The sequence below is a fragment of the Scyliorhinus torazame genome, chromosome 2, assembly GCF_047496885.1.
Source record: "Scyliorhinus torazame isolate Kashiwa2021f chromosome 2, sScyTor2.1, whole genome shotgun sequence".
In the NCBI taxonomy this organism is placed as follows: domain Eukaryota; kingdom Metazoa; phylum Chordata; class Chondrichthyes; order Carcharhiniformes; family Scyliorhinidae; genus Scyliorhinus; species Scyliorhinus torazame.
In genome coordinates this window covers 67,024,063-67,047,235 of record NC_092708.1, presented here as the reverse complement: position 1 = coordinate 67,047,235, position 23,173 = coordinate 67,024,063, and the positions used below count along the sequence as shown (strand labels likewise).

Sequence of the window (23,173 nt, the reverse complement as noted above, 5' to 3'; positions counted from 1 at the left end):
ACTATTAGGTGAAGAGGGTTTGGGGTGGGACACTGGAATGTGAGCACCGGCTCAATTGGGGTCCTTGGGCGTGTCCACCAGCAACGTCTGCCCATCTCACCCCTGTCCTCTGCCTCTGCCACTGCTAACACAGAGTGACTCAGGCCTTGGACATCCTGACCCATGGCTGATACCTTTGGCCCTAAGGCTTCCACTACGGACACCACCCGTGCGGTGTTGGCCTGGATGACATGCATGGTTGGCTCCGCCTTTTGCCCCTGTAGGCGTTTGGACTTCTCCAACTCACCTGCAGGCACAGGTGGTTGCTGACAATCCCTCGTGCAGTCCCTGGCTCTTTGACTGCATTTCTACTATCGATGGGACCGCCCTTTCCAGAAGCCCGAAACCTGTCCAGATGGAAGCTAGTCCCTGAGGTTGGGCCGCTCTACGACCATCCGCCTCCTCGGGGGTTCCTACCTCCACCTGATGTACCGCAGCACATGTGTTGTTCGTACAGGAGCCGCCTTCACTATAATCCCCAACTGAGGTGAGTGTCTCTGGGATGTTGGGGGTGTTAGAGACAGCTGTGATGGAAAGTCAGTGTTGCCCCCAGGCTGGTGCGCCGTGGTGTCTCGGGCTCACCATTTAAGTGCTCCTGTCGCTGTCCGTATCCTCTTCCTCGCTGCTGTTCACCGGTGGGGGCTAGCAGCTGCGCAGTGTAAAGCCCCCGGCTTTACCTGCGGATCCGGCCTGCCAAAAGCCACCCCCCTGTAACCTGCCTCACCACCCCTGGACCGTCCCCCCAGCCCCCGCCTAAATCCCCCCCTGCCAGCGGAATAGTTCCCCCTCCTGACTGTGGCGGCGCTGGACCGAGTCCGCAGCCGCCACGCGAGGTCCCCGAACGATGTAAGCACACCTGTCCCACACCGTGGGGGACTCGCCCCATCGGGATGGAATATCGGGGGAGGGTATCAGGTGACGTCCTGAGGCCAATCTTACGGCGTGTGGTGTACTCCCGAGTACACCATTTTTGTGGGGGAGGAGCATCGCAAAGATGGGGCTGCTTCCGATTCTGGCGTAAACCTGGATTCTCCAGCGAATTGCCGAACTCGATTCCGGCGTCGGCGAACTCGGCGCTTTTCACAGTAACTTAATTTGAAGCCTGCTTGTGACAATAAGCGATTTTCATTTCATTTCATTTTCACAATCCATTTGGATCAGGGGCTTTGTCTTTTTTACGTTTGATTAAACTACTCAATTTTTATTTTCTTTTAATGCTTTTATATTGTAAATCCACTTATCTCGTTAAACGCATCCACCTGTTCTGTGTCCCTGTTAAATAACAAAGGAAAATAATTATTTCATGTTCCTGCCATCCCTGTTATTATTTGTGATATTACATCGTCTACCTCCAAATGATACTATTTCCATTCTAATTGAATGTGCCTTTCAAATATTTTACGATTTGTTTTATGTTGTTTGATAATTTTATTTCATACTGCCTCTTTGTCTTCTCTCCTAATCTCTTTGTACATTCCTCTGCTGTCCACACACTTACCATATGCCCCTTTCTCAACCCTCAACTGTTCCCTTATGTCTTTCTTCATGCATGGAAGTCCCCTAGAGTTTAGATGTTCTTTATTTCTAATTCAATACACTTTTACCTGCACTTTGTTGAACACCATTTTAAATATTTCCCATTTGTTCTACATCATTTGGCAATGATGTTGCCGGTTATTTTCCCAAAATCTATTCTCAGCTGCTAAAGATCAGCTTTTCGGCAACCTCATAACCTGGTTTTCATCATACTTAGAAATGTCTCTAGGCAGAAACGTGGCCCCGGGTCACTGTCCGTGCGGAGTTTGCACATTCACCTCGTGTCTGCGTGGGTCTCACACCCACAACCCAACAACATGCAAAGTAGGTGGATTGGCCACGTTAAATTGCCCCTTATTTTGAATTTAAAAAATATATATATTTTTTAAAAAAATTTCTTCTGGTCACTTTTTCACTTTTGCCTCGATGTTGTCCTACTCTTAATTTTCTTACCTGATTTTGTTCATTTCCCAGCTCTTAGTCCAAGGGTTTTTTCACAGTAACTTCATTACAGTGTTAATGTAAGCCTACTTGTGGCAATAAAGATTATTAATTAATTAATTGGGGGAATCCTCCCTTAATAATGTTTCAAATGAAATATGGTTCTTCTTCAGAATTGTTCCTTGTGCAGATTTTGCAACCGAGTTAGAAAGAAGCCCTATACACATGCATGAGCTCCATTCTCTGATAACTCTAGATACCTCTATTGTCCAATTAACATGGGGGTAATTTTAATCCCCCATGATTATTATTCTGCCTTATATGTGTGACCTTATTTCAATGTATTCATCATACTTCTTCATGTGGAAACGAATAATAGACTTGTGTTCTAATCACATAATTGAATGAAAATAAAATGTCGCATTACATTCATCCCCCACCATCTGCCCTGGGCTTGCGAAATCCTGCCAACTGTCCTGGCTTGAGACAATTCACACCTCTTTAACCTGGGGTTACCCCTATCTCTGGATCTGTAAAGACTTAATTACCTGCAAATGCTCGCATTCAAAGCATTGTCCTGCATCTTTGACTTTGTCTATATGTATGTTTCTGGAACATACCTCTTCATTCACCTGAGGAATGAGCAGCGCTCCGAAAGCTAGTGTTTGAAACAAACCTGTTGGGCTTTAACTTGGTGCTGTAAGACTTCTTACTGTGCTTACCCCAGTCCAACGCCAACATCTCCACATCAAAATAAAATTAGTCAGTAATGCTGTTGGAAAAATAGAATTGTTTGAAACTTAGTGGAAATTGATTTGAAAGGTCAAGCAAAATTGAATACACAATTTAAAAGCAGAAATGAAATCCGAACAGCTTTAATGAAGCTAAATTCTTGCAATCATAGATTTGCTGCGGCTAAGTCATGGAAAGAAGCATTAAGAATTGTTCTGCTTTTTCATTCAGGTGAAATGGACTTTGAAATTCTCAGCAAAATTCAATCCCAGCATCCAGGCCTTCCTATTCATAATGAAGTGGTGGAGCTTCTTCCTCAACAAATCTCAAAATACAAAGGTATTGTTTTCAACTTAAATATTCATGTACACCACTTGATTTCAGGTGAAAGCAGAATCTTTGATCTGTTTCTGGTGATGATCACGTGTGGACAAGGCATCATTATTTTTCTGATTGATCACAAAACCACTAAAGGTGGCTGATAACCATTTTCATGATTATCTTATTATTATTAGTGGGAGCTTGTTGGTTTAGATAAGATTTTATGTTCAGTGGTCTGAGAAATACAGCAAATTGTGTGGTGATATGCATGTGCACAGCAATGTATATAGTTATCTATTAGTGTATATAGTTATCGATACGACCTCTGACCAGCAGGTGGCAACAGGGATCCCCGATGTTACTCCAGAGATTGGACATTTGGTAGTAAGTCGTACTGGAGGACAGTCGCATTAGAAGTAGCTCCAGGAGAATGCACTTATTCTTTTCCGTTTGTAATATGGTTTGTTATTTATCTTTCCACGTGTTCATTTTGTTAATAAGCTATCTTACTAATCAAAGAACTAGATGTTCTTTGTGCATCTTTACCATGGCCACACACAGAACATATCAGATTAGGAGAGAACAATGTTGTGTGAGGAGCATTAAAACTCAGCTGAAAATGAAGGATCAAAATTCGTTCAGGCCCTGTTTCTGAGATAAACCTTGGTACAAAGTGGAGATTTCTGTGGCTACCTTAAGGAGGGAAGGAATTTTGTAATGGAAAGTCATGTCCGAGCAGTTTCCAATGTTTCCTGATTCAGGCAGCCCCTAGAAACAGGCTTGCAGATTGCTTCCGGTGGTGGTGATGTGCTGAACAGTTGCACGAAAGGTGGCTCTCACCTAGAAACTACAACTTCGGACCTTTTAACTTGAAAATCAGCCACAAAGCCAGCAAAAACCCCAGGCCCTTAACCAACTACCACACGAGGAAATGTCCTCAAATCACCAGGGAAGCCGAAAAGACAGCAAATGTAGCAAGAGCCAAGAGAGGAAAGCCCCAACCGCAGTCACGAGGAGTGAAGCGGAGCAGGGCATGACCGATCAAGGGTGAGTGCCGACACAGATGCCAGCCCATCCACCGATAGGACAGTGGATGAAGCTCCGAATGCAAGAGCTCCTGAAACATAAGTACACCATTAAGGAGGACCTCATGATAACCATGAAGGTGGCCAGAGTGATTACGTTGGACCCTTTCAAAGAGGCATTGGAGAGGACAGAACGGTGATTGGAGGCCCAAGAGATGATGGTCCTGGAACTGGAAAAAGCAGCTACCAACTAGAGTGCCTCATTTGGAACAGAAGTGGCAAGGTTGGTGGCAGCCCATGGAGTGCCCAAGCAGAAGGTAGAAGACCAAAAGAACATGTCTCGTCACCAGAATCTCAGGATTGTCGGGCTAGCAGAGGACACGGAGGGCAGAAGCGCAACAACGTACAAAGCATGGATGCTGCCAAAGCTTGTGTGCGGGGGGGGAGGAGAAACTTCCCCAAGCCCCCAGAAATAGACATTGCCCATAGGTCACTTACCAAAGGCCAAAAACAAGAGAACCACTGAGGGAGATCCTCGCTAAGCTCCACAGATTCCAGGATGAGGAGAGAATCCTGAACTAAGTGCTGACGCCGGGACTGAATAGGTGGACTCCTACGGAGGGTGACCAAACCCCTACCCTAAACCACATGCCAGCACCCATACATTGGCCGGGTGCACTGGCCACGGAGGTCACCAGCTACCCACCCCCTGTGCTGCATGCGTCCAACTGTCTAACACTGTGTTTTCTCTCCCTCTCTCCTCCCAGAAGAAGGTGGCCCACAACAGCTAGGAGAGGGCAAAGACTGCGAGGGGACCGCCAGACCTGCCCCCTGCCCCCCATCACAGTAGAATCTGATTGGTGGGCCCAGAGAGAGGCAGTCACCAAGGGGGAGGTCGGCATTGGGAGAACAAGTAAGACCCCGCTGAATTGCGGTTGCCCATGGCATGTGTGTCATCAAGGTGGGTGGGCAGCCCGACCCCAGGGAATGGCGGCCGGCCTTCTAGATATGAGGTCCCATGCAGTCGCAGAGTCCAGGGGTGTCGGCAACCATCCAGCACCTACAGGTGCAGTTGGATGAGTGCAACCGCCTACACCGCACATGGAGGCGAATGTTTCGGACACAGGTCAGGATGTCCAAGATCCAGGGCACTCTGTGTGTGCGGTGGTCAAGGCCCAGGACAGGGCTGCCCAATCACATGCAGCCATGTGTCAGGGCCACCTAGACATTTCAGTGGCATTCCAGAGTGTAGCCCAGTCACAGAGTGGGCCATGGCTGAGGACAGCGGCAGCATTTCCCAGGCTGACATGGCACGAACCCAGAGGGAGGTGGTGCATTCACTGGCTGATGTAGCACAGTCCCAGAGAGAGGTGGTCTGCTCCCTGTGCTTCATGGCTGCGAGTATCGAGACCCTCCTCAAGACCAGAGCAGGCCTGCAGAACTGGCAGTGCCAGACGGTGGGCGAGCCCCAAGGGTCAACTCTGCTAGCACCACCGTTCCTTAGAGTAGCCCGGGGGCGATCGGGCACCCTGAGGGAGGAGGAGGTGATGGGGTCCATGTTGGTAACTCTTTCAGTGAAGGTGCCGGAACACCACAGCGCTTCGGACTCCCCCTTCCTGTCCCTTGCACATCTGATGGGCAGTGGGCAGAACAGGTTGGCACCACTGCAGCCAGGCCCATCCAGACCCTGTCACCCCAGAAGATGACCGCCAAAGGGACCCAGGTCACAGGGCGGGAATTGCAGCAGGCCGCCTCCAATCCTGATGTACTGCCTGGGGATCCACCTATGTGTAAAGTTAGGGCCCGTAAGGTCAGAAATGAAGACACCAGTTAAGTTGGCGCGGGTGCAGCACACAGTAGGGCACAAACCTGAACATAAATGTTCACAACTGCACAATAAACACATGTTCACAATGTTTCATCCTGCCTCGGTGCTCTGTCAGAAGGCTTTGCGCTGGGAGAGGGGGGGGGAAGATGGGTGGACATTGGGGGTGGGCAAGGGCCAGGGACCCCAGTTTTGCAAACGATCACCGCTCTGGTGCCACACTCCTATCCCAGCCCACCCATCCCTCCCAACCGTCCCCACCGCTACCACCCCAGAGGTTTGCTGGGACCATATGATGAAATGACAAGCTTGCATGCAGGGATCACCCTGGTGAATGGGTGGCAGGAGTCAGATGTTGTCAAATAATGCAGAGCTGCTGAGCTGATCCCAGAATGGGTTGTATGAGAAACGGTTGAGGACTCTGGGTCTGTACTCATTGGAGTTTAGAAGGATGAGAGGGGATCTTATTGAAACTTACAGGATACTGCGAGGCCTGGATGGAGTGGTCGTGGAGAGGATGTTTCCATTTGTAGGAAAAACTGGAACCAGAGGACACAATCTCAGACTAAAGGGATGATCCTTTAAAACAGAGGTGAGGAGGAATTTCTTCAGCCACAGGGTGGTGAATCTGTGGAACTCTTTGCCGCAGAAGGCTGTGGAGGCCAAATCACTGAGTGTCTTTAAGAGAGAGATAGATAGGTTCTTGATTACTAAGGGATTCAGGGGGTAGGGGAGATGGCAGGAGAATTGGGATGAGAAAAGTATCAGCCATGATTGAATGGCGGAATGGAATTGATGGGCCGAGTGGCCTAATTCTGCTCCTATGTTTTATGGTCTTATGGTCATCATCCTCCATCCCCTGGTTCAGACCTGCTGTTACTGCCAACCCAGGGTCCACACAAATAATAATGCAGGTAGGAATCATGAAGGGGGTTGCGAGGAGGAGGGGAGGGCATTCAGCGAGGGTATACACGGGGAGTTGACTGGGGGGGGAATGGGATAGGTTGTCCATGCCGTCGGCCAGGCTCCCTGGAGGTTATTAGAGCATTCCATGCTCGTCGGCCCTGGTGCACACGTTGTATGGACTCCTGTGCCTGGAGGACCCCATTTCCTGCCCATCCTGGCCTTGTTCCGCAACATCCTTGTCAGACGAGGCGTGGCATTCATCCTCCTCCTCCAGTGTTTGCTGCACACTGTTATGGGGGACGCAGCAGGCCACCACGATGTGGCAGATGGTCCTAGCGCTATACTAGAGGGCTTCTCCCAAGTGGTCCAGGCACCTGAACCACATCTTCAGGATGCTGAAGCACAGCTCAATCATGCCCCAAGTCACGGCATGGGCGTCATTGTATACGGTCTCTGCGTCAGTTTGTGGCCTTGGATTGGTGTCATCAGCCACGGCCACAGCAGATAACCCATGTTGCCCAGTAGCCAACCCCTCCCCCGGGGGTACACCTCAAAGAGGTCAGGAGCTGTTGCATGTTCCAGGATGGAAGCACCGTGCACACTGCCCGGGTATCAGGTGCAGACGTGCACGATGTGCATCTCATGGTCGCACACAAGTTGCACGTTCATCAAGTGAAACTCCTTTTGGTTAGTGAAGACCGGCCTGTCATGCGCTGGTGCTCGTAGGGGGACATGTATCCCGACGATCACCCTCTGGACCTGGGGTATCTCGGCAATGATGCCTAATCCCGCTGCGTGGGCATCCTGGTGGACTTGGTTCATATTGAATTTGATGTATTGTGCCAGCTGGGCATATAGGTCGTCCGTCACCGAGGTCTGTGATAGTCCGGATATGTCTTCACTCGGCGCCTGGAAGGACCCTGTGGCATACAAGTTCAGGGCAACCATCACCTTGATGGTCACCAGGAGTGGGTGTCCTTCCCCATACCCCCACGGTGCCAGGTGCACCATGATCTGGCAGACAAATCACACTGTCCTCCTGCTCAGCCGGACTCTTCGACGGCATGCCCTGTCTGGCAGATCCTTGAATGACAGGCGCTGTCGGTACACCCGATGCCTCATGCGGCGCCTCCGTTGCATCTCCCTCTCCTCGGCCTGTTGGGTGGCCAACTCCCCATTCTCGCCAGTTGCCTCCTGCTGACGCCATTGTCAATGCACTGGAGCATGGCATTCTGGAGGGCGCCCGGCACATGCCACGATTTTGATTTCACAGCCGATTCTCTGCCCAATCTCCTTTCCTGATTTTGGCGACGGCCAATGGAGAATCAGCCAGAAGAAGCAGACAAATTCATCCAGAAAAACAGATTAGGAGTACAGCAGTGATTGATCCATACTACTACTACTAATAATAATCTTTATTAGTGTCATAAGTAAGCTTACATTAACACTGCAATGAAGTAAGTGTGAAAATCCCCTAGTCGCCACACTCTGGCACCTGTTCGGGTATGCTGAGGGAGAATTCTGAATGTCCAAATTCTCTAACAGCATGTCTTTCAGGACTTGTGGGAGGAAACCGGAGCACCCGGAGGAAACCCACGCAGACACGGTAGAACGTGCAGACTCCGCACAGACAGTGGCCCAAACCAAGCATCGAACCTGGGACCCTGACGCTGTGAAGCAACAGTGCTAACCACTGTGCTACCGTGCCGCAAAACGCCAATACAGACCACGAACAACATGTTCTTTTCTCTCCAGATGTTCTTTTTCTGTTTATTTTTCCCTTTTTTTTGTTATTTATCTCTTGCCCCTTTGTCGCGGACAGAGAGATACACCGAGCTGAGAAGGGGAGGGCGGGGAGAGTGAAACGGATGAAGGGTGAAAGGGGATGCTCCCCAGGGGCAGTCGCCATGCTACCGTACTGGTGAATATGCTGGTACATGGAAGTAAGAGGGGAGGGAGTGCCGCAGCTCCTGAAAGTGCCTGGCAGAAGGGTGCGATAGAACAAATAGCCAGGGGAGAGAGGGGCAAGGGGGGATGAGGCAAAGGGGGGAACATACAGAGAGGCACTGGGTGGGGGGGATAGTAAGGGAGGGTGGGTCTGGAGTGGAGGGGGGGAATAGGTGGGGGGAGGGGTGGGATTGTAGAATGCTGGTTACAACAGGTCGCACATGGAGGCGCCTGGAACAAAGAAGGCAACAGCGGCCATCTGTAATGGCCCCCAAACAAAGGGAAATCCCGGAGTGCATGGGCACATCCAGCAGGTGAGCATGGGTGACCCCACAAGGTGGGAGGGAAGCAAATGCCCGCCATTAGGATAATCACCTGGAACGTCAATGGCTTGGTGAAAAGATCCAGAGTCTTCGCCCATCTGAAAAGCCTGAGGGTTGACATAGTCTTTGTCCAAGAGACACATCTGAGGGAGAAGGACCGACTGAGGGTATGAAAAGGATTGATTGGACAGAACTACCATGCGTGCTACAAGGCAAGGGCTAGAGAGGTGGGCATACTGTTTAATAAAAGGACGGTCTTTATGGCGATGACTATGCAGACAGGTGATGGTATGTCATGGTCAATGGAGTCCTGAAAGAGCACCGGTGGTGCTTGTGAATGTGGATGCCCCAAACTGGGACGACATCGATTTTTTCAAAAAATCCATGGTGACATCCCTGACCTAGACACCCACCAACTCAACATGCGGGGTTGGATTTCAATTGTGTACAGGACCCACTGACGGACAAATCCATCTCCAAATCGAGGGAGCAATCAGCTATGGCAAGGGTACTAAAAGCCTTTGTGAAGCAGATGGGATGGGGGGTGGGGGGGGGGGGGGTGGACCATGGTCGTTTACACACCCGAGGGAGGAGTTCTCCTACTTCTCCCAAGTCCACAAGGGATATTCCTTGTTAGAGGTGAAAATATTCACACGAAGGCCTGAGTAGAAGTTTAAAAAATAGTTCATTATGTCAGAATTCTGGGAGACAAGGGGCGAGGCGGGGGGTCCCGGCGGGATGGAGTGGCGTGAACCACTCCGGCGTCGGGCCGCCCCAAAGGTGCGGATTTCTCCGTACCTTTAGTGGCCAAGCCCTCACCTTTAGGGGCTAGGCCCGCGCCGGAGTGGTTGCCGTCCCGCCGGCTGGCGTGGTAGGCCTTTGGCGGCACGCCAGCCGGGGCCGAAGGGACTCCACCAGCCGGCGGAAATCTGCGCATGCGCGGGAGCGTCAGCGGCTGCTGACATCATCCCCGCGCATGCGCAGGGGGGCTATGGCCGACACAGATGGGAAAGAGTACCCACACGGCACAGACCCGCCCGCGGATCGGTGGGCCCCGATCGCAGGCCAGGCCACCGTGGGGGCACCCACCGGGGCCAGATCGCTCCGTGGCCCCCACCCCCCCCAGGACCCCAGAGCCCACTCGCGCCGCCTGGTCCCGCCTGTAAGGGAGGTGGTTTAATTCACGCTGGCAGGATCGGCATTACAGCAGCGGGACTTTGGCCCATCGCGGGCCGGAGAATCGGCGGGGGGGCCCACCGACCAGCGCGGTGCGATTCCCCGCCCCCGCCAAATCTCTGGTGCATTCGAATTCGGCGGCCGGCGGGGGCAGGATTCATGCCGTCCCCCCGGCGAATCTCCGACCCGGCGGGGGGTCGGAGAATCCCGCCCAAGGTCTGAGGCTCCACAGCCTTTGACAGCACCTTTTCTCACTTGAATTAATACACTAATACACTCTCACACAGGTTAATATGCAGATTCAAGGGACGGAATTAGTTGTATCCTCATTTACATACAATTAATCAACTATATTCGCGTCACACTTACTACATGCAGTCAATCAATTTTCCTAGCATCTCAGTTATCACATATATGGTTAAAGTGGGTGTTGTCTTAACCGCCCCTAACTTCATACAATCGTCATTCAAAACTAACATAATGATGTGTCCTGTCTACAGCTGTAGTCATTGAGCTTTATCAAGGATACATTGCATGTCTTGTTCTGTGAAGCTGTTATCAGCGGCTGTTAGGGTGCTCCCTATACTTACCCACGGTTGGGTCTTATGAGACAATTTACAGGGAATGTGGCTTGTTCAGCCATTTTGTGTCTTTAACATCACAAACTAGCTAACAGCCATTTTGTGTCTTTTCTGATATTAACAGCATTGTGTATACACTATCTATTCCTACAAATTGCCTCTTCTATACAGGCATCCAAGCCAATGAGTACCTTTTGTTTCATCAGAACTATTCAAAAGTAATATAGGAGCACAAATGTAGTTACAGGGCCACCTATAATTTATATCATAGTCCAGTATCACAAAATACTCTCCAACATTCCTGTACTGACTTTGTTGATGGTAAATCGGTACTTCCAGGGGTAGTAGGAGTGGAATACACCACAATAGTAATCTCTGACCATGCTTCACACCATGTGGATGTGAGATTAGAAATGGACTGGGTCCACGCCCCCGCATGGAGGCTGGACACAGCCTTCCTTGCTAACAAGGCATTCTGCAATAGAATATCACAAGCCATTGACGGATATGTTTACTGCCACCAGAATGGGGAGGTCTCACCTTTCTCATACTGAGGGGCATTGAAAGTGGTGAGAAGGGGGGAAATAATAGTCTATAGGGCACACAGGGACAGAAAGGTGAGGGTGGACAGGCAAGAGTTGGTTGACTCCATGTTGGAGGTGGAGTGGCAGTACCCCACGTCCCCGACTGTGGAAGTACGGGAGAGGAAAAAAATTACAAATGGAATTTGACCTACTCTCCACTGGGAAAGTGGTACACCAGCTCCGCCAGTCCCAGAGGACCTTCTATGAACATGGAGCCAAGGCTGGATGCCTGCTACGTCACCAGCTGAAGAAGTGGCCAGCCACGGGGGAAATAGTGCAGATGAAAAATAAGAACGCAGAACTCACCTGTCTGCATCCTACACCCCACACTACACCAAACCCCAACATCTGTATTTTCCTCTTTGGCCAGGTGCCTTGCACACTCATGCCACCAGCTACAGACCCCCTGTAGAACCCGCCACCATGTCCTTTATGTGACCCCCCAGGACAAGGTGGCCCAGAAGCGGCTGAAAACCGGTAGGGGCAGACCAGACCTCAGGGTGCAAACTGTCCAAAACGCTGAGGAGGAGGTGCGAAGGAGGAAACCTTCGTACATATGTACCGTCGGAGTCTGGTCTTCGAGGAGCTGCCGGACAGCATGTGCCGTCGTTGACTTCGGCTAACCAGTGAGATTGTACGCACACCTGGCACCACAGGGGTTCGGAGGGGGACACCCACTCCTCGTGGCTGTCACGGTGCATGTGGTCCTGTACTTTTATGCCTCTGGGTCTTTCTGGGGGCCGAGCGGGGATCTGTCTGGGATCTCGCAGGTATCTGCACACAGGTGCAACCGCGCTGTCACGGATACTGTGTAGAACCTTCAGTCTGGACCAGGCACAACATTGTGCCTGGGCATCAGGATGTGCCGCCATCGCCAGTATGCCCCAAGTCCAGGGGGTGATTGGTGGCACACATCCCCCTATGAGCACCCACTCTTGACTATATGCATTGTTATGCACTGACCCCTAATTATCACATATGTGCTACACCCACAGCAAGCTAAGTGTCCAATGCCCGAATACTCCTTCTGGATGTCACCCCAGACAGCACATCATACGTAGAATCAGCCTGCTGCGTCTCTTGCTCTCTGACGTGAGCTGCCCCTCGTTCCCCCTTAGCAGCCACGGTGCAGGCCTCTCTTGTAAATACTTTCACCAATTCAAGGCTGCGTGCCTTCCACAAAGGAGAGACGGAGCGTAGCAGAATGGTGGAGCATACTGTGTTCAACCTGCCAATGATATTTAAATCCATGCAAATAACAGCGTTGGGTGCAAGCCTCGATTTTTCAATTTTGCATGATTCTCCGCCTGATCACGACTCGGGCTTCTGGCATCACAAAGCAGAGAATCCTGCCCAGGATGTATAAATAATGTGGCTACAAAAGCGCTTCATATGCTGGGAATTCTGCAAAAAATTACTCACCTCGACAAACTCTGTCCATGGTCGACAAGCTGCAAGTCAGGAGTGTGATTGAACACTCATCAAATGTTTGGATGAGCATAGCTCCAACAGTATTCATGAAGCTCAACACCAACAAGGACAAAGCAACCCAGTTACTTGGTCCCATCAACCACTTTCAACATACACTCAGTGCAGCTCTGATGCACAGTGGTAGTATTGTGTACCATATACAAGATGGACTGCAGAAACCCACCAAGCCTCCTTCAGCAGCACCTTCCTAACCTGCAACATCTACTAGCTGGAAAGGCAAGGAGAGCAGATGAGTAGGAACATCACCACCTGCGATTTCCCCTCTAAGCATCACACCATCCTGCTTTGGAATCACATTGCCATTCCTTCCCAGTGGCAGGATCAAAATCCTAGATTTCCCTTTGTAACGGCATTGTAGGAGCGCCTGCGCCAGGGTGACTGTTATGGTTCAGGAAGGCACCTCGGAACTCACTTCTGAAAGACAGATAGGGATAGTAAACAAATCCTACCCTTGCCCATGGCACCAACTTCCCATGAAAATATAAGGAAATGTCTCTGGTAATATTTTGGTTTACTTAAAATCTATTTATGAAATTAATGATGATTTCCAGCACTTGTTGCGAGATTTACTGATTAATGTTTACCAGATAACAAAATAATTAATGATTTTCAACAGAAAGTGTAACACATGGAAGTGCAATAAATTGATTCAGTGCTTAAATAAATGTGAATTCAGTTAACTCCGTCATACCTAAACCAGAAGATAATGAAATATGTGGCTATATTTGAGTTCCACAAAACTGGACGTTATGATATAAACAATAAATGTTGGGTGGGATTCTCCATTGGCCGACGCTGGAATCGCGAAAGGTGATTGGTCGATGCTGGAATCGGGAAAGGTGATTGGCCGACGCTGGAATTGGGAAAGGTGATTGGTCGACGTTGGAATCGGGAAAGGTGATTGGCCGACGCTGGAATCGGGAAAGGGGATTGGGGGAGAATGACGTGTGAGGTGAAAATCGTTGCCCGTGCCGGGTGCACGCCAGAATGCCATGCTCCGGTGCCTCGACAGCAGCATCAATGTGTTCCACTCCGCACGTTCGGTAAAGGCCATTGGCACATCATTAGCCGGCCTGGCCAGGTATTCCCTGGGGCCTCTTCGATGCTCCGCCTCTAACAGGAGGAATTACCGATGGGGAGTTTCACTTGTGGTTTCAAAAACCAGGAGACAGGCGCCGTGACTGCTGAGGGAGAGAAAGGGGGTACGCCACAGTGTGCTGAGCGTTGGGCCGCTGGCTGAGGGGCTTCTGCCAGGGCCGGGGTGGATGAGCACGGAACACCATTGCTGTATCCTGCAAGGCAGCCATGTGGCGGCGCATAACGCTGACTGCCCACTGTGAACACGGGTCATATGGGTGTCCCCCCAGGCCACCCCTCAAGGTATCCTCTGGCTCCTGCCAACCCATCAATGGGATGGGTGTGCTCATGCACAACCAGGGCCACCATGTTGGCTGGGATAGGTGTGTGGGGAGTGGAGTGCTAATATGCAGCTGCAGCTTGCCAGCCTCTCGCGTGCCAATCCCGACCCCAGCAAATCTGACACCATTTTTTATTGGAATCGCTCATGTTACAAGTGGCGCCAGTGCTAGCCCATTTACAGTTCTGGAATTGCTCCGGGACCGGTGCCAATTTTTCTGTCATAGAAGTCCACCAATTCAGACCCGGCCTCAACATTTAGGGCGGGATTCTCCGTTTCCCGACGCCAAAATCATATTCGGCGATCGGGCGGAGAATCCCTTTTGACGCCGAAATCGGGTACGGCGCCTGTTTTCGGATGCCCCGCCCCCTCCAAACGACATCATTGGTGAGTACGCCACACGGTCTCAGGACGGCCTCAGGGTGTCACCTGAAGGCACTCCCCCGATGCTCCACCCCCGCTGGGCCGACTTCCCGACGGCGTGGGACAAGTGTTCTCTGAGTTTTCCTCAACCTCGCGTGGCAGTTGCGGACTGGGTCCAGTGCCGCCACAGTCAGGAGTGTGAGGGGGGTGGGGGGGAGGCAGCTGTTCTGCTGGCAGGTGGAGCTTCAGCAGGGTCTGGGGGACTGGTGGGGGTTGATCCGGGGGTGATGAGGGGGGTTACAGGGAGCCGTTTTTGGGAGGCGCCCGGCGGCATGTTGTACGGCGTGGCTGCCGTAGGCCGCCGCCATCCACATGTGCCGCCACGGACTCGGCAATTCTGTGTCTGCATTGGCAGGTAAAGCCGGGGGCTTTGCGTAGCGTGGCTGCTAGCCGATGCCGGGCGGAGCATCGATGCAAGGGCGTCGCCGACCTTTTGGTCGTAAGACTAGATGGATCCTGCGGACATAGCCGCAGAATCAGAGAATCCAGCCCCTACTCTCTGAAACGGAGAATCATGCCTGTAGTTTCCAATCACTAAATTGACAAAGTAAATTTATCCTAATTCTCCCTCTGTTTCAGATCTTGTAAAAGAAAAGGGTCAAGGACTTAACATTTCCTTCACTTGGAACCAGTTGAGCTCAGAAGAATATGTAAAGCAAAACAAGGAGAGAAAGGAAAGCAAAAAGTTTGATTTCATTCACATGATCCAGGTAACTGCAGTTATGGTGAACCTTACAACTATTAGATAGGAGACATATTCAATCTATCAGTAAGCATGGAATGTGAACCCAATTCTAGCCAACTGTCATTTAGTATCAACTTACTGACAGCTGTAGGTACCATCGTCATTTTTGACATTTTTATATACGTCCTATATTCCTTCCAACTTATTTTTAGGTGCCCTTGACACCTCTGGTAGCAAATGGGTACATAGATAGATCATTGCTAGACTTCAGACAATGCCCATGAACTTCTGTTGTGTTGGAAATAACTACAACTCTTTTATATAAGTTTAGTCCAGTTAAAAGGTTAATAAGAAATTGCCCCACCCTGATAGCTGAGTGGCTGTTGTCAATCTCCTGAAGCCTGATTTGAAATGAAAGGAAATGAAATGAAAATTGCTTATTGTCACAAGTAGGCTTCAAATGAAGTTACTGTGAAAAGCCCCTAGTCGCCACATTCCGGCGCCTGTTCGGGGAGGCTGGTACGGGAAGTGAAGAGTGACGAGATTTGGAGTGAAGAGGTGTTAATTGCAGACTTTTGAAGTTTAACTGGTGTGTGAATCACCTGAGACACCTCAGCCCATCTCAGCTCTATCTAAGAAAAGAGCTCCAAAGCACAATCACAGAGATTTTCGGACTCACAGTGGGAGAGACCACATCCAAAGTGAGTACACAGCCAGAGTGAGTGTGGGCATCGGGAATTTGGAGCAGAGTGGGAATTCGGTGCGGAGCAGGAAGAGGTGCTTTTTTCTTTTTTCTTTTCCTTGCACCTTTTAAAATCTTCGGAGAGTAGACATTACATTGCTGTCGTGTTTCCCTCCTTCCCTCCTCCTCAAATCAAAAAGAGATACAGAGAGGCTGTTAGATAATCAGGTGTGGCTTTGGAACAGCAGAGCTGATTTCTGGTGGCGGAGATGTGCTGAGAGGGCACAGGAAATGTGGCTCTCTCTGTGTAAATTTGGAATTTGGTACATTTAGCCTGAAAATAGGCCACTAAGCGAGCAAAATCTCACCCCCCACCCCACCCCACCCTCCTCCAAGATCATCATAGATGGACAGAGATGTCCTCAAAACATCCAAGGCGCCGAAGAGACGGTAAAACTAGCAGAAGGGAGGAGAGGAAAGCCAGGGCGGCGGACACGCAGAGCGCGGTAGAGCTGGACATAGCTGACCGAGCCGGGTTGCTGACACTCACTTCAGACTACCCGCCAATAAGTCAGTGGATGGAGTTCCAAACGCATGACCTCCTGAAGCACATGGACGCAATCAAGCTGGAAATGATGGCGAGAGTAAAAGCGGCAGTTGCAGATGCCCTGGTCCCTTCAAGGAGTCACTAGAAAAGATGGAGTGGTGATTGGTGGCACAGGAAGAGACGGTACGGGAGCTCGAAACGGCGGCAACCGACCAGGGGGGACCGAAATCGCCTCATTAGAAGCAGAGGTGGCAAGGTTGATGGGAACACTCAAGGGAAAAGTGGAGGACCTGGCAAACTGATTGTGCCGCCAGAACCTCTGCATTGTAAGCCTGCCGGAGGGCATCGAGGGCAGAAACTCCACGGAGTACGTGGCTTAGATGATGGGCAAGCTGGTCGGGAGGGGGAGAGGGAGGGGGGGGGGGCCTCCCCAAGTCCCCTGAAATTGACGGGGCGGACAGGTCACCCTGGGCCGAGGCCAGAAACGGGAGCAACCTCAGGCCATCATTGCCAAGCTACACGGCTTCCAACGTAGTGAGCAGATCCTGAACTGGGTAAGACACTGCGGTCCTGCAACTGAGAAGGGCACGCGATCTGCATGGTGATGCGTAGGCATAGACTAGGAAAACAACAGCAACAACAATGAGAACAAACTTTCATGAAAAATCGCGTGGCATAAAATTGGTTTCAAACCAATGCAAAGCCCAGGAAGGAAGGAGAGAGAGCAAAAAGGTGCAGAAACGAGAAAGGGAAGAGGGGGGTGGGGAGGAAAGCATTGGGCAGGGTGAGGTGAAGAGTACTCCCGGAAAGGGGGGTGGGGTACGGCTCCACACTAGCGAACAGTCTAGCACAGGGAAGAATGGAGCGGGGGGTGGGGCGGGGCGGGGGGTTGGGGGGGGGGGGGGGAACGGCACAACTCGAAACAGGGAGGGAGTGCCTGGCTGAAGGGGGGGGGGGTGTAAAACCCTAGGCCGGGTGGAAGAATTGGGGGAACAGGAGGGAAGAGGATGGGGGGAGACCCACAGGGGCATGGGAAAGGGGAGACAAGAGGGGAAGACAGGCCCAGGGGGGAATCTGAAGTTGGGGGCAGGGGGTTAGGGGGGAACAGAACGTTGGTTACAGCAGGTCGTACATGGCGACAGCAGGAACAAGGGCATTGAAAATGGCCATCTTGGATGGCCCCCAAACAAAGGGAATCCCTGGAGTGCATTGGAGAAAAGAACTGCAAATCATAGAATCATAAAGTTACAGCACAGAAGGAGGACATTTGGCCCATCTTGTCCATTCCAGCCCGAGGACACCCAGGTGCCCTTTCTAATCCCACCTTCCTGCACCCGGTCCATAGCCCAGTAGCTTAGAGCCCTTAAGGTGCAGATCCAGGTACGTTTTAAAAGAGTTTAGGGTCTCTGCCTCCACCACCATCTCGGGCAGAGAATTCCAGACTCGCACTACCCTCTGGTAAAAAGGTTCTTCCTCATGTCCCCTTTTCATCTTCTGCCATTTATCTTGAATCTATGGCCTCTAGATCTAGAATTCTCCATCAAGGGACACAATTTTATCCTATGCATCCTATCTCTTCTCCTCATAATTTTGTCCACCTCAATTGTTGACACTCCTGTCCTTGGAAGACTGACTGGCTGGAATGTGGCCGGTGGCACAGAAATGATGCTGCGGTTTCGATTTGCAGCATTTTACATTGATACATAGAAGATAGGAGGAGGAGGAGACCTTTTGGCCCTTCGAGCCTGCTCCGCCATTTATCACAATCATGGCTGAGAATCCAACTCAATAGCCTAATTTGATTTCTCCCCATAGCCTTTGATCTCATTCGCCCCAAGTGCTATATCCAGCCGCCTCTTGAATATATTCGATGTTTTAGCATCAATTACTTCTTGTGGTAATGAATTCCACAGACTCACCACTCTTTGGGTGAAGAAATGTCTCCTCATCTCTGTCTGAAATGGTTTACCCTGAATTCTCAGGCTGTGACACCTGGTGCACTCGCTTCACTCCTTCGAGAGTAAGAACATTCATCCTCAGAAAAGGAGACCAAAACTGCACACAATATTCTAGGTGTGGCCTCACCAAGGCCCTGTGTAATTGCAACAACACATCCCTGTTTCTGTACTCGAAATCTTTCACAGTGAAAGCCAACATACCATTAGCCTTCTTTACCGCCTGCTGCACCTCCATGCTTACCTTCAGCGAATGGTGCACAAGGACACCCAGGTCCTGCTGCATCCTCCCCTCGCCCAATTTACAACCATTCAGGCAGTAATCTGCCATCCTGTTTTTGCTTCCAAAGTGAATAACCTCACTCTTATCCAAATTACACTGCATCTGCTATTGATTTGCCCACTCACCCAACCTGTCCAGATCCTGCTATCTGACCTCTGCATCCTCGTCACAGTTCACCTTCCCACCCAGCTTGGGAAACTTTGAGATGTTACCATTTTGTTCTCTCATCCAAATCATTAATATGTATTGTGAATAGCTGAGGTCCCAGCACCGATCCTCACTAGTTACTGCACACCAATTTGAAAAGGACCCATTAATCGCTACTCTTTGTTTCCTCTCTGCCAATCAATTTTCTATTTGTCTCAATACACTTCCCCCAATTCCATGAGCTTTAACCTTGCACAATAATCTCTTATGCGGGACTTTGTTAAACGCCTTCTGAAAGTCCAAATATACCACATCGACTGGCTCCCCTTGTCAACTGTATTGGTCACCTCTTCAAAGAAGTCCAACTGGTTTGTCAAGCATGATTTACCCCTTCATAAATCCATGCTGACTCTGACTGATCCTGCCACTGCTTTCTAAATGTTCCGCTATAAAGTCCTTGATAATAGTTTCAAGAATTTTCCCCATTACCAATGTTAGGCTTACTGGTCTATAATTCCCTGTTTTCTCTCTATCTCCCTTTTTGAATATTGGAGCGAGATTAGCTACCCTCCAATCTGCAGGGACAGTTCCAGAGTCAATAGAATCCCGGAAGATGACCACCAATGCATCCATTATTTACAAAGCCGCCTCCTTAAGCACTCTGGATACAGATTATCAGGCCTTGGGGCCACCTTCAATCCCATCAATTTTCCCAGCATCATTTCTCTACTAATACTGATCTCCCTCAGTTCTTCCCAATCACTAAACCTTTCATTCTCCAACATTTCCGGTATCTGATTTGTGTCCTCCTTTGTGAAGACAGAACCAAAGTATGTATTCAATTACTCAGCCATTTTTTTGTCCCTTATTATGCATTCACCTGTTTCTGTCTGTAGGGGGCCTACATTTGTCTTTACCGATCTCTTTCTCTTCACATATCTATAGAAACCCGTAGTGTCAGTCTTTATGTTCCCTGCAAGCTTACTTTCATATTGTATTTTCCCCTTCTTAATCAATCCCTCGGTCCTTCTTTGCTGAATTTTAAACTGCTCTCAATCCTCAGACCTATTATTTTTCTTGGCCAATCTGTATGCTTTTTCCTTGGATCAGATACTAATTCTAATTTCTTTTGTAAGCCATGGATTGGCCCTCTTACCAATTTTGCTTTTGTGCCAGACAGGAATGAACAGTTGCTGCAGTTTCCCCATGTGTTCCTTGAATGTTTGCCATTGCCTATCCACTGTCATCCCTTTAAGTAACTCTCCCCAATCTATCAAGGCCAACTTACGCCTCATATCTTCATAGTTTCCTTCATTAAGATTCAGCACCCTAGTCTTCGAATCAACTACTTCACTCTCCACCTTGATAAAATTCTATCATATTATGGTGCTGATCCTCAAGGGGTCTTGCACAGCTAGATTGGCAATGATTCCCTTCTCATTACACAGTACCCAGCCTAAGATGGCCTGCTCTCTATCTGTTTCCTCCACATTTTGATCAAGAAAACCATCCCGTGTACACTCCAAGAATTTGTCCAATCTTTGTGAAGATTAAAATCACCCATGATCACCGATATTCCCTTATTACATGCATCTCTAATGTTGTGTTTAATGCCATTCCCAACATCACCACTGCAGTTTGGGATCTTTATATGACACCCACTGATGTTTTTTGCCCCTTGGTATTTCTCAAATCCACCCATACAGATTCCACATTATCAGACCTAATATCCTTTCTCAGTATGGTGTTAATTTCCTTTTTAACCAGCAGTCCCACACCACCACCTTTTCTTTTATGTCTGTATTTCCGAAATACTAAATATTCTGGGACATTCAGTTCCAGTCCCTGGTCACCTTGCAGCCATGTCTCCGTAATCCCAATTATATCGTACCCATTTATATCTATCTGCGCTATTAGTTCATCCACTTTATTGCAAATGCCCTGTGCATTAAGGCACCGAGTCTTTATGTTTGTCTTTTTCACATTTTTGTCTTGCTCCCAATATTCTTCTCTTTTGCCCTGTTTGAATTTTGCAGAATGATTCCATTTGCCACATTTCTTGCATCATTTGCAACATGCCAAACATGCTGTTCTGTTCTGAGGGTGATGAAGCCACCGCAGTTGACGCAGGGCCTTTCCAGTACTGTGAAAACCTTTGGTTCCCACCTAATATCTTTACTGCCATTTTCAGACTGTTCGTTCAGCATGCAGATGCAAATGGCTACCTGTATGGTTAAACCTTTCTCTCGCAGCAGTTGCTTGCAGACAAGAGTGCTATGTACTCCACATTCTATTGGATCCCGGGCTAACTCATCGGTAAGGTTAAATACACATTTCTTTTCTAAGATTTTTAAGTTTGTCTTATAGGGTTGTATTGATTCATCTGCTCTTTGGTTTGTTGAGTAAAATGCATGCCTTTCAAGCACTATATCCTTCACTGGAAGGCAAATGTTTTCAAACTGTTTTAGGATTATTTTGGGGTCCTCTTACTCCTCCTCCAATTGAAAACAAACAATTGGAACTTTTCAACTGCCTCGGGGCCCCCTAGGGTGAGTAAGGTTTAACCTTTTACCTTTTTTGATTTGTCAGACAACCCGACATCGCAATAAATACGCCACTCATTTTCAAACTTTGCTCAACTGCCCACAGTGTTTTCATAGGCCATGAGCAGTTTTATGTGCAAAGTCCTTGTGCCCATACTGCCAACTCCTGACACCATTTACAAGTGCTGGTGTCGAAGGACTTGTAACAAACAATACTTTATTTACCACAGCTACTCCACGTTTGTGCTCTGCCCGCACTCCAGGGAGAACCCCCACGCTCCTGTCACATGACCCATTTAGTAGCCACATCATCATATGAACACTCGGGTCTACAAAGGCCATTAACTTGAGATACTCTAAGAGGTACATCATAATTTATTTTGAGATAAGGATGTTGATGATTTGAGAATATGTGTGTATTTCTCATAATGTTTTTTTCTTGTCTAGATGTTGTATTACGTGGAAAGTATTCATGACACCATCAAGTACTTCCATAGCCTTCTGGAAACGAATGGCAAGATGTTAATAATCTATAATCCAGGTACATAAGAACATAAGAACTAGGAGTAGGAGTTGGAAATCCAGGCCCTAGAGCCTGCTTCGCCATTCAATACAATTATGACTGATCTTTTCTCGGCCTCATTTCCACCTTCCTGCCCATTCTCCATAACCCCTCACCCCGCTACTAATGAAAAATATATCAATCTTCTGCGTAAATGTGTTTAGTATTCCGGCGTCCATTGCCCTCTGGGGTAGAAAATTCTACAGACTCACGACCTTTTGAGTGAAGTAACCCTCTGTTGGTCTTTAGAGGTTTCCCAATCCTCCAGCCTGCCTCTTACCTTTGCAATATGGTAGGTCTTAGATTTTGCCTTTCTGTTATCTTCAACCTCCTTGCACAGCCATAGATGCATTTTTCCCTCTTACAATCTTTTTTTCTCTCCAGAATATATTTTAGTTGGGAGGAATTGAATACCTCCTGAAACATATTCCACTGTTCAACTGTCCTACTTTTCTTCCCAGTCTACTCGGGACAAATCTGTCCTCAGGCCTATGTACCTTGGTTTAACCCCAGAACACTGGTGTGGGATTCAAGTTTATGGACTTGAAACTGAATTTGAAATTCAAGCAGGCAATGATCTCTCTTCCCTAAAGGATCCTCTACGACAAGATCATTAATTAATCTCACCTCATTACACATACTAAATCCAAAACAGCCTTCTCCCTGTTTATTGTTCCAAGAAACAATCTCTAATACACTCTCTGAAATCTCCCGTGAGGCTACATTTGCGAATTTGATTAATCCAATCTATATACAAATCCTATGTGATTGTCCAGTGTTTCTGACATTCTAGCATGCAGGATGTTCTTAGAAGCTGAAATTCTGCATGGAAAATGATAACAAAAAATGTATTATCCTTAACATCTTCCTCCTGATGTTTCGTTCTATACATCTTGTTGTTACTTGTGTAAGAAGATTGCAACTCTTGAAGCAGCTTTTGGAACAAAGTAAATAATTATATTGGATCAAATAAATTGCCTAGATATCTCAAAATGGAAGCTA

At 48.9% G+C, this 23,173-nt stretch overlaps 1 protein-coding gene across 4 annotated transcripts in view; it reads left to right on the top strand.

The window, feature by feature from the left end:
* The window catches only part of LOC140388225 (histamine N-methyltransferase-like), a 95,867-nt gene that overhangs the window by 18,365 nt on the left and 54,329 nt on the right, over nt 1-23,173 (top strand). For all 4 annotated transcript variants that reach the window (XM_072472065.1, XM_072472046.1, XM_072472037.1 and 1 more), the window contains exons 3-5: nt 2,980-3,087; nt 15,347-15,477; nt 22,057-22,150. In XM_072472065.1, coding sequence (XP_072328166.1) covers nt 2,980-3,087; nt 15,347-15,477; nt 22,057-22,150 — 333 coding nt within the window. The remainder of the gene's footprint in view (nt 1-2,979; nt 3,088-15,346; nt 15,478-22,056; nt 22,151-23,173) is intronic.